At 40.0% G+C, this 13,304-nt stretch overlaps 1 protein-coding gene across 3 annotated transcripts in view; it reads right to left on the bottom strand.

Annotated features, from left to right (window-relative positions):
- The window catches only part of AFF2 (ALF transcription elongation factor 2), a 345,448-nt gene that overhangs the window by 20,864 nt on the left and 311,280 nt on the right, over positions 1–13,304 (bottom strand). For 2 of the 3 annotated variants that reach the window (XM_075513358.1, XM_075513356.1), the window contains exons 11-15: positions 12,264–13,283; positions 9,986–10,110; positions 3,563–3,797; positions 1,613–1,752; positions 990–1,053 (exon numbers count right to left, since the gene is read on the bottom strand). In XM_075513358.1, coding sequence (XP_075369473.1) covers positions 990–1,053; positions 1,613–1,752; positions 3,563–3,797; positions 9,986–10,110; positions 12,264–13,283 — 1,584 coding nt within the window. The remainder of the gene's footprint in view (positions 1–989; positions 1,054–1,612; positions 1,753–3,562; positions 3,798–9,985; positions 10,111–12,263; positions 13,284–13,304) is intronic. The other variant, XM_075513357.1, reaches the window with a different exon arrangement.

The raw sequence follows: 13,304 nt of genomic DNA, 5'->3' as shown, positions 1-13,304 counted from the left end.
CCAAGCACAGAATCTCTGATGTGGAATGATATAATATGCATGCAAAAACCCCACAAATAATAAAGCGAGAGGTGAATAAACACCCAGTTCTTTTTCAGTTGTGATTTTGAAGGGCAAAGTGAATGGCCACACTCCATTTTAGACATCTTAGTTTAAATAAATGGAGTAGTCAAGTTCCACTAAGCCTGCCTAAATGAGCTGCTGTTCTGCACTCTATGTAGCATACAGAAGCAAACCCCTAACTACAAAGCAAATGGCTATTAAAGGCACTTCAGTGCTAGCAATAGCTTGGATTGAACAAACTATGATAGAGTATAATCTGTCAGATTAAGTAGTTTTATCAAAATCAAAACACTTTGCCAAATTAGGTCAATCTTACTGGCATTTCATCTGGGGTAAAATGAGAGAAAAAGCTTTCCCAGCATTGAACTACCTCATTGCAAGATTTTTTGAGAAGAAGCGTGTTGAGCCTTTATTTACCAGCCTAAAAGCATGCAATGAAAATGAATGTACTATTTAAAAATCAATTGTTGCAAATTTTAAACAACTGGATTGGAAATATCAAACAGTTTTACCACATGATAATGGGGTGGAGGGTGATTTGCCTTTCTTAACTTTCTGTTATGGAATATTTCAACACTTTTGTTTTAGGCTCAAAGTGAATAGCAAAACAAATTTCAAATACACATCATCTTTCATGAAATTATCTTACATCCTTCATAAACAGCATGACTGTTGCTCCTCCTCAGAATAGATACCAGCTATTGTAAGGAGCTCTTTTTTTGGGAACGAATTGTTAAGGGTAGGAATGGTGCTCAGGGTTTGACTTGTTGAGGACAGTGTGTTTATGGAGTACAATCTGAAGCACACTTCAGTCAATAGCAGGGTTCCTCTTGGTTTCTGAGGCTTTAGATGGCATTCAGAATGTACGTTTTTGTAACACCCAGCTCCATAGTGGAAAGAGACAAAACCCCCCTGTGATAACCTACCAATGCATCTGCTTTATGCTTTAGCTTCTTAGCCTCTTGCATGTAATAATCCGCATTGTGAAGCCTAAAGAGACAAAATCAATTATTTCAAGTCTTTGTTTTCATACAGTTGGACAAACATTGTTTGGGAAAATTGCTGACTGCTTCCAAGAACAATTTCGACATATATGCCCACTTATCTCTTTAAATCTTAACTTGATATTAATCTGAAGCTGCTGTAGGCAAAGATATGATGGGTGACCAGAATGTAAAATATCTAGCTGTAGAAACTGGCCATCCAAAGGACCCGTTAATGTGTGCTGAACAGAGGAAAAGGAAAAATATTTTAAACTAATTAAGTATAAGAAGTTTCCATTAGAGGAGCTAAAATAAAAAAATGAAGAAGAATTACCATGAACCAACATTCATGATGTGAAAACATTTATCAACAGAGTCTTCATTAATCAGTGACAACAGTTCATTTGTAAAGATTAAAACTGTGTGTGCCTTTGTGCAGCACTATCCACACAGGTGCCCAACACTAGCGTTATAATCAAAGACACTCTCTTTCACTGGGAGCTCTGCCCGCATGAAAATCCCAACTACATAACATGCAGCTAGCACAGAGATCCAATAATACTTACACATCATCAAATGTTATTTTGGGTCTTCTGGGCTCAGAATTCCCGTTGGAAAGCATTGGCATTGCAGACCAGATGTCTGTTTCTAGATGGCTGGTGTCAAGAAGAGTGTTGGCTGTTGGTGTATTGTGAGATTCTTCCTCCTAGAAAAAAAGGACTGTTATTAACTCTTCATAGTTCAAACAAACACCAAGTGCTCACATCCACCCCTTCCAAAAACCCCAAAGAAACCAAAGGCTAAGGCACAAAATAGCACTCATACATATCCAACTACATCCAGGTTACCTCACAAAACCACCCTTCCATCTTTTATAACCTAAAGATTAGACTAATTAGGCAGTAATCTGATCCAGAAGGGCTGGATGTAAACTCAACTTCATTCAAGGTGGATCGCACTCATGTAACCTTTTTTTCTATATGATTATTAGCTAACTGTAAGGTGTCTGAAAAGTGTGCTCAGATTTCAGTAAGGAACAGTTTCCTCACCCTTGCTACGCCCAACAGAGAGAAGAATGGAAAGCAGAAGTCAGGAGTTGTGACTTTGCATTGACCAAAACCAGAAGCATAACAGAAGCATTTAAATCAGGCAATTGCAACTTGCAAGCTAGGTCCACAACCAGATAAACTAAATTACAGATGAACCAATGAACTAAGGAAAGAAGTCTAACATATTTTAGAACACAAATATTTCATGTATCAGGATAATAGATAAACCAAGGATAAATCTGACTGGAGATGCTGGGAGTGAGAGGAAGTGGCCCTGCTGTTTACATAGCATTGTTTATTTGCTGACATATGCAGTTCATTTTGGCATTGATTTCAGTTGAAGGCGTGTGTATTACTCTCTCAGCTTGAAGTGACACGATATCAGAAAGCAGCAGGGATGAATGAATAAGGTGAAGTGATTTGTCACCTACGATCCAATGCAACTTGTGAGTTTTACTATTACAGTGCAGGGTAACAACCTCTCACAAAGCGGCGAACTGTGAAGAACGGGGCTATGCATGTCCTTTTCTGTGGCAGAATTTTCTTCTTGTCTTTTAATTCTGACAGTGATACTAAGATACGGTTTGATACTAGATTATATGTTTGAAACTCTAGTGGGAGGACTGTTTTCTAAAATGGGCCAAAAACCTGAAGTTTCCCTGTTTTCTCTAAAAGAGGATGACAAACTGATGTGAAATTTTACTTTTTTTTAGTGAATGTGCTATGCAGCTTCTAGTTTTGGCTCTTTTTCGTGTGTTTTCAGTAAAAAACCCCATCTGAATCTGGTGAAAAGCAAGCAGGAAAGAATTGTCTATCTGAAAACCTTTGATGGGGAGATGGCTGTAACAGAATGATGTTTTCTGAGGGAAAAAAACCCCCCTATTTACACGGTATCTAAAAGCTTATATATTTAATTCATGGAGATTAGCTGTAATAAACCTTACTGCTGGGAGCTAGGAGCCTGCAAACCTGAAAGAAGATATTTCCACGTTGAGTGCGCTATGGACAGGTAGCTTTTTGTTAGATTTTTATTGTCTGTTTAGTTTAGGCTGCAATATTCAGTATAACTACAGTGCTTAATTCTGGCTAAGAATTTGGGGTAATTATTCAGGTGATGGAGACCAAAATTCTTGATGTTTTATTTTAAAAATGTGTGTGTGGTAGCTACAGAGTTAAGGGACTAATTGCAGCTAGCTGGTGGCTGCAAAGGCTCTCCTCTGAGGCTCAGGGACCGGGTGTTTCAGGGAGTGATACACAACGCCAAGTAGATGCCTAATGCTGACCTAAAAATGGAACTTGCAAGAGTTGCTTATGCCCAGCTCTGCAAAGATCCGCTCCTCGCTGCTCTTGAGTGGGGCTACATAAACATTCAAAAATAGATACTGGGAAAAAAAAATCAAACAGAACCAAGCTAAGTTAATTTTATTTTATCTTGTTCACTTCCAGCAACTGAGGTCGGTTACTTACACAGATTCCTTTGGGGTTAGAAGAGGATTTATTTTCATTCTTTCTGTGTTTAGAAACTGAGGAGGAAGAGCTGCTGGTCTGAGAGGTGTTTGTGATGTTGGTCTCTTGGCTGAAGGAGCTGTTGTCACTGCTGTGCCGCCGGTGCACAGGCTCGTCCAAGAGGGGGGATAATGGAGGAGGGAACAGCTTCTCTTCTCTTTTCTTTGCCACCTTCTTCACTGAGCTACCGCTGCTCCTGGGACACAGATAAGAACCAGTTGCATTTCATGAACCTTGGTTAATCCACCAGCTCTACCCTCAAATATGTCCTGCAGTCCCCGTGTCCTAGGAGCTAAGTCAAAAGGGGACAGGCAGTGAAAACAGAAGAGCTACCTCTGCCTTTTCAATGGCTGCAGAAACCTCCTGCTTTGGAGGACAACTTCCAGTGCATTAGTACAAATTGCACCCAATTTAAATGCTAATTTGAGTCAGTCTTCATTTGAGAGGTCATAGAGGTTCTGACTCAGCAAAGTGCTGGAAAGTTTTATGCATGGGGTTAGTTCCTTTGACATCAAGTATGTCTATTTATGTGTTTAACATTAAGCATCTTTTTAAGAGGTGGATTAGGGCCCACATAAGCAACCTCTGCAAAAAAACATAATAGCACAGGGCATGTGATCCAAAAAAATAATTTATAACAACTACAAAATGATAACCATAACAATAACAAGATAATAATTATTTGACCTCTAGAATAAAACCAATGTTCAACACTATATTAAAATGATACATTGTAGCTGGCAAAAGCCCTTGAGCAAATATTGGTTGATGAATTGAACATGATTCAGAAAATGAATGTGGTTTTGACATGAAAGCTCAAGTAATATGATAATCTATTGTCTGTTTTATGTACAGAAATTGTTAGCTGGCTAGAAATGGCAGCTGTGATACACAGTAAAAACAAAAAAACCTGCTAGACCTTTCTCCCCTCAAATCCATCAGAAAAGAAAAAAACAAAACCCAACACCCCACTGACTGTTTAATATGTTAATCTACTCATAGATTTTTATTTTAGGTACTGTCCTAGCTCAGTCAATGAAGAAAACCTGAATTTTAATCTTTTGTTAGACATCTAATATTGCACTACACGATCATTTACTTTTCATGATTATTGACTAAAATTTCAATAACAAATTAAGTCAACAAGAATTTATGTTTCATTCCCAGTCACTTTCAGTCAGTGTCAGGAATTATAGATCTACTTTGCCTTAAAGTAACCAGGGAAAGACGAGAAAGGCAACCCAAGTTTCCTTACTCCTCATTCTGGAGCTCGCTCTCACTCCTGTCTGGCCCCTTTTGCAGTTTCACCAACAGTATGAATAGCTGCACCTGCTTTGGTCATTCCCCTACTTTGGACCTTTGGTGATACAAAAATATTTTAGCTTATCTGTGAAATCACAGAGTGAAATCAAACAAAATCCCCATATTTCAGGTTTTATAGCTCTTCTACTCAAAACTAAATTTGACTGAAGCAGCATTAAAAATATCTTATTTGAAACTCTCTGATATTAAAGATCTTCAGATTGAAGAAATAAAACGACCACAGAATTCATATTGCCTTACAGTAGGACTGGTATGAATGCTGTCCTGCTCAGAAAACACAAGGGCCTGAAGAAGATCAAAGGAAAGCAACCAGGTTGGAAGAGACTGGCAGTTCTTTGAGGAGACTGATTTTATGCATATGTGGTCCTGCAACATGTCTTCCAAAAAGTTCTCACTCAAAGCCCCATCTGTAGCTTTCTTACCCCCAAAGGGCATTTTGGAACTCAGACAAGTTACCATAGCTATAGTACAATAATACTCTGAACTTTTTCCAGAGGAAAGTTTTCCAAAGGAGGGTAAGCGCTACCCCAAGAACACATGCGTGTGTTACGGGATTGTGCAGAGGCAAAGCGGACACAGTTAATGAAATACCCAGGAGCAGAATCCAAACCCTCTGCCTCCCAAACGAGTGTCCTACCCAGGGAACCCTGAACATGCATATATGGGTGGGAGCACAGACCAAAGTGGTTCTCCGTGCCCCTGTGCATGGAGGTGTGTGGAGCTCTTCCTTCTCCCTGGTGCAGCTTTGCAAAGGGAAGAGCAACCGAGTCTGGCAGATCTATCTCAAAAGCGACTGAAAAAAACCCGAATGTGAGCCATTGGCCAGGCCCCCTTTAGGATCTGACCCTGCACCACTAGTGAGGTTTCTCAACACATCCGTGGCTACTGCCAGGGCTAATGCAAGACTTTGTCGCTTGCACAGAGTCTGCCACTGCATGGGGAAATTTAAGGCACATATAAAGCAACTGAAGCAACATTCTTCAGCTGCTGCATGGAGGTGGAGGGATTAAGAGAGTAGTACAAGAAAAAATTAAGAAGGCTGCAGGTACCATGGTTAAAACTTCACTACTTAAAACTTCCCCAGTTCACTTCATCTTTAGGCTCAAATATAAGGTGGGGCAAACCAAGATATAGGTGCAGCTGCTCAGCTCTGGCACACAAGTCATTCTGTGGGTGGGAAGACTTAGCCACAAAAGAAAATGCATTTGAGGATATGTTTTTTCTACATAACTCAAGTTAAGAAATCCCCAACAATACTTTATGGTTATAATTCTGTCTGGGTTTGGGTTTTTTTTTAGTTTTTTTTCCCTGTTGCCCACTTAATCCTATGAGCTTTTGCAGGAATTAAGCTGATAATTTATTTAGCAATGGTACGTCCCTCAGATTTACGCCAAAGCATTTATGTTAACAATAACCTCCATGAAATAGGTTGTTACCAGCAGTTAACCAGATTGTCACTTTGCTTTGGGCTGTTAATGGGCTAAGAAACTGGTCTTTGATTGCAGTAATCACTAATTTTGAATGAATTTATTGCAATAATTACCGAGACTCAATGGTTTAATTTGCTGACATGATTGTTAGTTAAACTATATTTAAAATCTAGGGAGAAACACAATAAAAGTGCAAGGAAAAAATACAAGCAGAACTGATGGTCTTGTGGCTGCAGGGTTTAATCTTTGTGTCTGAAAAGGCCAATTATCAAGGAACAAGAAGGCTCCCCATCTGCTTTTTTTTCAGCCTAGTTTCTTTTAGGGCAGAAAGCAAGCAAGCAGGCAACAAGAGGTCAATGTGTGAAGGAGAGAGAATTTCCATCTACTCTCACATTTCAAGCTGCCTTTCTTTGCTCTGTCTTTATCCACTCCTTGTGGTATGCGGTGGTATCTCTGGTCTATTAGTGAGACAAAGCCATTGTCTATACCAATCACTTGGCTTTCCTTTGCCTCTACTCTCCCTGTCCACAATGAAATGCCGCACATTGACGGTGTATCTGATTTTCTGCAGGGGGTTAGCAGGGAAAGGTCACTCCCGCATTAGCTTGGAGCATATGGCAGCAACTGAATGAAGCTGAAGTCATTGTCATAGATGTAGAAGGCTGCCTCAGCCACGAACAAACCCCAGTGAATGCTGTTGTGACTACCCAAGGGATCAGCTAAGATATGTTGCCAAGTACAGGTGCATCTTTAACTAAAGGTCAAACAAAAGGGAACAGGAAATCTTGAAAAACAGGCTGAAATGCTTGCCTCAGACAGACTTCTAGTGTGCCTGTTAGACGGCAGGCATGCTCCACTGGTATGAGTCTAGTTTGAAATTCAGACTCACAGTTTGCATCAGCAAATAACCCTCTGTGTTGTTACAAACTGCCAAATGTTGGCGAATAGTTCTCTGTCTGGACTGGGTCTACCAGTCAGGTATTTAGATATAAATGGTATTCAGCAGCACATACAATTAATGCTTAAATTAAAATTGCTCTGGCAAGCAAGTAAATACATAAATAATCCTGTGCTGCAAAGTGGGCAGCTGATCTGACAAGAATCCAGCCTCACAGCAGTGTTTCAAGGTATTACTATGAATTACTTGGACAAAACACAGTATCATCTATTCCTTCATTTGCTATGAAATAAGGAAAATACAGTGGCAATAGTTTGAATAATTATATTTTAAGTGTCATGTCAGATTTAGGAAAAGGCATCAGCCCCAGAGTGTGTGAAGGAAGGAACAAACAGAGAGATAATTAGTTGCTCACGCAATGACTACATAATACAAACTGGCTCTTTGGTTATGTGAATGGCTTTTAAGTTCACAACTGACCATTTGAAATTTCCACACTCAAATTGTACATGTAGTCATAGAAACTTGTGGAAATTAGGCATATAATTGCCCACATTAGACATGTAACCCTTTAAAAATTAATTGTGCATCTTTGCTTGCTTTATTGAGCCCATATATTTAGGGAAAGATTATAAGAGAAATGTATTCAAATGCCTAAACCATAGATAGACAGTCAGTGGGAGCTGCAAAAGCACAGGTGTGGCCTATCTTTCACTGATTCCTCCAGACTCCTGAATGCCTCCAAATTTTGGCCCAGAGATCATGGTCTTTCTGTCAAAACACTCTTGTATCTATAAAAAAGCCCAATGAAAGTCTCTGAAGTCTGCCTCGGGGAATTTGGCTTGTTGGCACAGGGATCAAGTTCTAAAGGGAGAGACCTAAGGTTCCTCCCGAGTGAGAACATCCACCATGGGACGTAACACCTTCTTAATGGATGAACAACATCATCATCACACCTGTAGCTGAATCACCCTCATTTCTCAAAGTCCTTACATAGAGACTTAGGAGTTCTGAAAGAAAACGTAGGACCTTTGGGAATAAAAGAGCAAATGGCAAAGCCTGTCTTTCAACCTTTTATCACTAAAGTGTTATTTTCCCCCATGCCCTTGAACAGTGTACTTTCAGCTTCCCTTTTCTTCTGCCTCCCCTTAAAACTCTACTTAACCCTCTGGAGAAGAGAACCACTCCTGACTGCTTAAAAACAATCTGGGGCCTTCCAGAAATTTGTCATCACACAGTTCAGCCAGCTCCCTAATCCTTTGGGCAATGTGTTGATCTATATTCAGTTGTGCATCTCTGGGAGTTGAAGACTTGAATTATCAAACAATATTGCATTTGTTTCAAGCGAACTCAGAAAACACTAATAACAAATGCAGGTGATCCAGGTCTCAATCACCGCAGTGAAAAAGAAGTCAGAAAATTTTGTTTCAAAACTTGAGGCAGATGAGAGGAAAAGCTAGCATATGGAAATAACTATTGATGGACACAATTATATTTTAACAGAGAATACCAAAGGATAGAAAGCTCCGAGGAATCAAATTAATGACCTGGAAAACAAGCTCAAATTAAGAAACATCAGGTTGGGGGTGGATCCTTAGGGCTTGCTGGCGACAAGAATAGAAAGATTTTTTTAATGGATTGTGGAGGTGTTGGGGATGGATAATCCTTGCTTCCCTCTGCAATATATCTCTGCTCATTGTATTTCTAGCAATGACAATCAGGCAACACCCACCATGATGTTTATCAAATGTGCAACATGTTACAAATCACATTGTAACTTTCAACTCATCTGCCTTTTCCAGACTCCAACTCTGGTTTTTGCAGTGGTAGAATGAGTGATTAGTTCAAGGACTGAATTTACTCCATCATTACACCAGTATAAATAAAATGATGCTCAACCTTCTTTATGGATTTTAAAATGTGTGCTATTTCACAAGTGATTTTTGAACTTTATCTGAATTTAAATACTACTAAAATCAAATTATTTTCAGAAGCATATTGTGGGTTTGATTCTTTGCTTGTCCTAGTGCAAAGCAGAAAGAAGTGCCTCATCTCAAAACCGTAAAAGCACAAAACTGATGACAGAAGGGAACTGGACTCTTTGGTTATTTATAGAATGTTAAGCTTGTGATTATACTAATCAGAATCATTATTTACGGGGTGCCTGTTTGCTCAAGCATTATAGCCATCTCTCAAAGACACTCTGAAAGGCACAAACTATTTGATTATACGTCTGCTGAAATACAAACCATGTATGTCTGAAACATTTAGGATGGTCACCCCTGGCATTGCTGCATACACGGTTCAAGAATAAGAGTTGCTGAAGTGAATGGCAAAGTCACTATTTTGTTCAATAAAACTGAGAACTGTCTCTTACGAAAACGATTTTAAAAAATAAATTCCAGGCAATCAAATAAAGCCCACTTTTAGTAGGATTCTCTGGCCATAGAGGTTAAGGATGATGGGGGCAAGAAAGAACATTGAAAGGATGCACTATGGGGGTAGAAGAGTACACCAGGATTGTGGTGGCACTCTGAATTCCTGTAGGCTATCAGAAGGATGAATGAATCTCATCCAAAATCATGTGGATCCTCTTCCTGATGGATGGGAATAGCAATGCCGGGTCACTTATGCTTATGGGCTGTAAAGCCCATCTGCCTCTACAGCAAAGACATTTGCAGAACAGTACTGTGAAATCCCTCATGAACGTTATGTGAAAAAAAAAGAACTTACTCTTTAGTGCTGGTTAATCTGTGATTCGGTATTGGAGAGATACAAGGTGGGAGCAGGCATGAAGCTGAAGGGTCCTCCAGGCGCTGCTTCTTGCTTTCGACAAAGGTATCCAGGCTTTCCGGCTGCTTTAACAAAAAAGGTAGAGCTTGAAGGATCCAGCATCTATGCCCAAGTTCACTTGCCATTAAGAGGAGCTCAGGAATCTCAGTGTATTTCCTTTACAGTAGCAGCAGTTAAAGTATTGGTCTGAGAAGTGAAAGTCACCTGAAATCAGGGCTAAACGTGCTCCGAACACATGACATGAAGTTATATAACAAGTGACATAGCCCCATAATTAGGAAGCAAAACGCCTCATGTGCTATAGTTATCTTCCGTAGCGCACTGGAATTTAATTAATAATTCAGATGGAATGACTTGATAGCACCAAATCTTACTCAAATAAATAGCTTTTACTCATTGACTTAATGGAAGTTGATGGGAAAACTTCCCTGAGTAAGTATTCCTCACAGGACTAAAAGACTACAGGACTGAGCTGGGGTAGTCATTAACAGCGATAGCTGGTTTAAAATTTGCTTTGAAAGATTCCCTGATGCATGACTTTTGTGCCTGAACTAGGATGATACAAGCAAAGCTGATTACTGCTCTGTCACTGGAACCTTCATATCAGCCTTCAAGCCCACTAGTAGATGGCTAAAATAAATCTTTTAATAGCATGATTTAGAAACACAAATCAGGCTCTCCCTACCCTGTTTTAACTGTTGATATACCCTCAAGTCATCCTAATTGGTTTGTTTCCCCTTGGGTAGCAGTGAACAATCATACGGCAACTGAACGGGCTGTTTCAGAGCGTAGCTTATGTTTGTACAGTCCCAGAGTGAGATTCCTCATTTTGTTACTTTCTGATTCAAAGTTCCAGCTAATGAAATTATGAGGTTCCAACTTTCATATAACCCCCCTTTTTTTTTTTCCTGGGAGCCCTCAGTTTAGTTGCCAACACTATACTCATGTTTTAGCCAAGATTCCTTCTCCATCATACTGACGCTCCACTAAGTTACTTAGCAAGAAGGTTTTTTTGTATAATTAATATACACATTAATATTACTTGTATAAGTAATATACATAATGTACATATACATATACATACACATAAGCATGGACATTTATACATCCCTTTCCTCTTTCTTCTTTTCTCCTTCCTTCTTACATCTCTGCCTTTAGTGTACAACTAGAATATAAATTGAATAAAAACCTGCTGAGTTTACTCATGTAATTATTTCCACTTAATTCAACAGGGAAGGAGCCAGTGCAGTGACTCATGTAGGCTGGGGTGCAGACCCTGTGTCTGCCTGGTATTGTCTATCTTTGTCTTGTATTAACTCTCTCATACCACTGGACTGCTCAAACTCAGGATTTCAAGAAGTCCACTAGAACAGACAGCTAAAGTCACATTCACAATGATTTATAAAATTTGCGGTATAAAAAAAAAGAGTTACGATGACTTCTCACACAGACCAGAGCACAACCATTTCAGCTGGACTACAAAAATTCATTTATGATATAAAACTTCAGTTTCTTTTCTGAAAACACATTTAGCTTGAAGTGCACTGTCATATCCCACAAGATAGGACACCCTTGGGCATAAATAACATAAAACACATGATAAAACGTAATGCCTTAAGTCAAAATATATTTGCTTTTTCAGGTAGCTGTGTAGAGAAAGCAGCTAGTTAAGCAAATGGTATTTCTATGAATCACATTTGTTTGTACAACAAAACAATATAAAGACTAAATTCACCAGGAGCATAAGCAAGCACCATTCCATTGACTTTAATGAAGCTATGCCTGTTTAAGCTAGTGGTGAAAATGCCTTAACTCTGCAGACAATAAAACCCCGCTTTCCAAAGAGAATTCACATTTTCTGAGTATGGCTGAACCTGTAGTAATATGAACTCATCATTGGCAGTCTTTCTGCAGATTACAGAACACTGGAAATTAATGGGTAAGTGAGCAAATACAGTGAAAAAGCTTGTAAGACAAATCTCAAAAAAATACACTGTTCATTGATTTTGTCAGCTGGAGTTTGTTTTTCACTAGTTTCTGATGTTAATTTGTAATGCACTTTTAAATGTATGTCCTTTGTAAAAACAATAAAGCCCTAGTGTTATGATGGCTCCTTACAGCCCTGTTGCAGGTGCAGTGAGGGATCACTGACTGTGGTCCTGACCTCGAGGATGCATAGAAATTCAGTGTTTTCCTCCAAACGATGAAAACGACTTACCTTGTGTTTCCTTTTGGATTTTGCGGATGGTTTTTCAGCTGCTGGGGTAGGGGACTCTCGAGATGGTCGCCTGTGTTTCACATTTGCCTCTCTTGGTTCACTTTTCACAGATGTGGTCTCAAAAGGCTCTTGTCCAGGTATCCTAGAGAGTAAACTAAGGTCTATTTTCACCCACAGAGATTTGAGTTCTTCATATTCTCTCAGTGGGGACAGAAGTTCATTTTGTACGATTGGGATAGGAGAAAAGAGCTGCTCTTCCAAGTCATTGCTGGTCTGGTCAATGGATGTGTTGCTGCCATTGCTAGTTAAACTACTTACACTGAGGATGTTACTGCCAGAGTCCTTCACTTTGACACCATTGCCAGACCCAGTGCAAGCTGGCAATACCTTAGCCTGCAAGCTCTCCTCCTGGTCTGTATTTGAGTCAGAAGTAGATGAATCCGTTTCAATGAATTCCCGGGACTTAGGGACAATTTTGCTGGGGCCTCTGTACTTTTTCTTCTCTGAAGTGAGACCTGTGCTAGTTCGTGGTTCTTTCCTTGGAGCAGTCTTCCCAACTGCTGCTTTAGTTCGAACCTTTGGCTGCTCGGGGGGTTCCTGTGTGTCTTTTTCTTTGGGAGTGTTGCTGGTATTATTTGGTTTGGGCCAGTTATACTCTTCTACACTGGAAGTCCTTTCTACCTTTTTGGGTTGCTTTTTCCCAGTAGTCCTTTGTGAAGTTGGCTCATTATGAGCTGGTGACTTCTGCTTGGAGCTTTTTGCCTCTGGGGTTTTCTGGGCAACCCGTGGTTTGGCTTTCTCTCGGATGGGACTAAGGATCGCCCGGTCTTTGGAATCGGTCGGGGGCAGGCTGCTGTTGAGCTTCCCTTTGTTTGGCCCTTCGGCCTGCTGGTTGCTCTGGGCCTGGGAGCTGGTCTCGCTGTGAGGCTCATTTTGATTGTTGATGATGGTCTTGTTGTGGGGGTTCACTTTATTTAGCCATTTATCCAGCTGCCATTTGTTCGTTGAGGGAGGTTCAGGCTGCAGTTTGAAGAACAACAA

This window comes from Mycteria americana, chromosome 10, assembly GCF_035582795.1.
Source record: "Mycteria americana isolate JAX WOST 10 ecotype Jacksonville Zoo and Gardens chromosome 10, USCA_MyAme_1.0, whole genome shotgun sequence".
Taxonomy (NCBI): Eukaryota; Metazoa; Chordata; class Aves; order Ciconiiformes; family Ciconiidae; genus Mycteria; species Mycteria americana.
The sequence above is the reverse complement of the archived record's forward strand: the minus strand, read 5'-3'. Positions and strand labels throughout refer to the sequence as shown.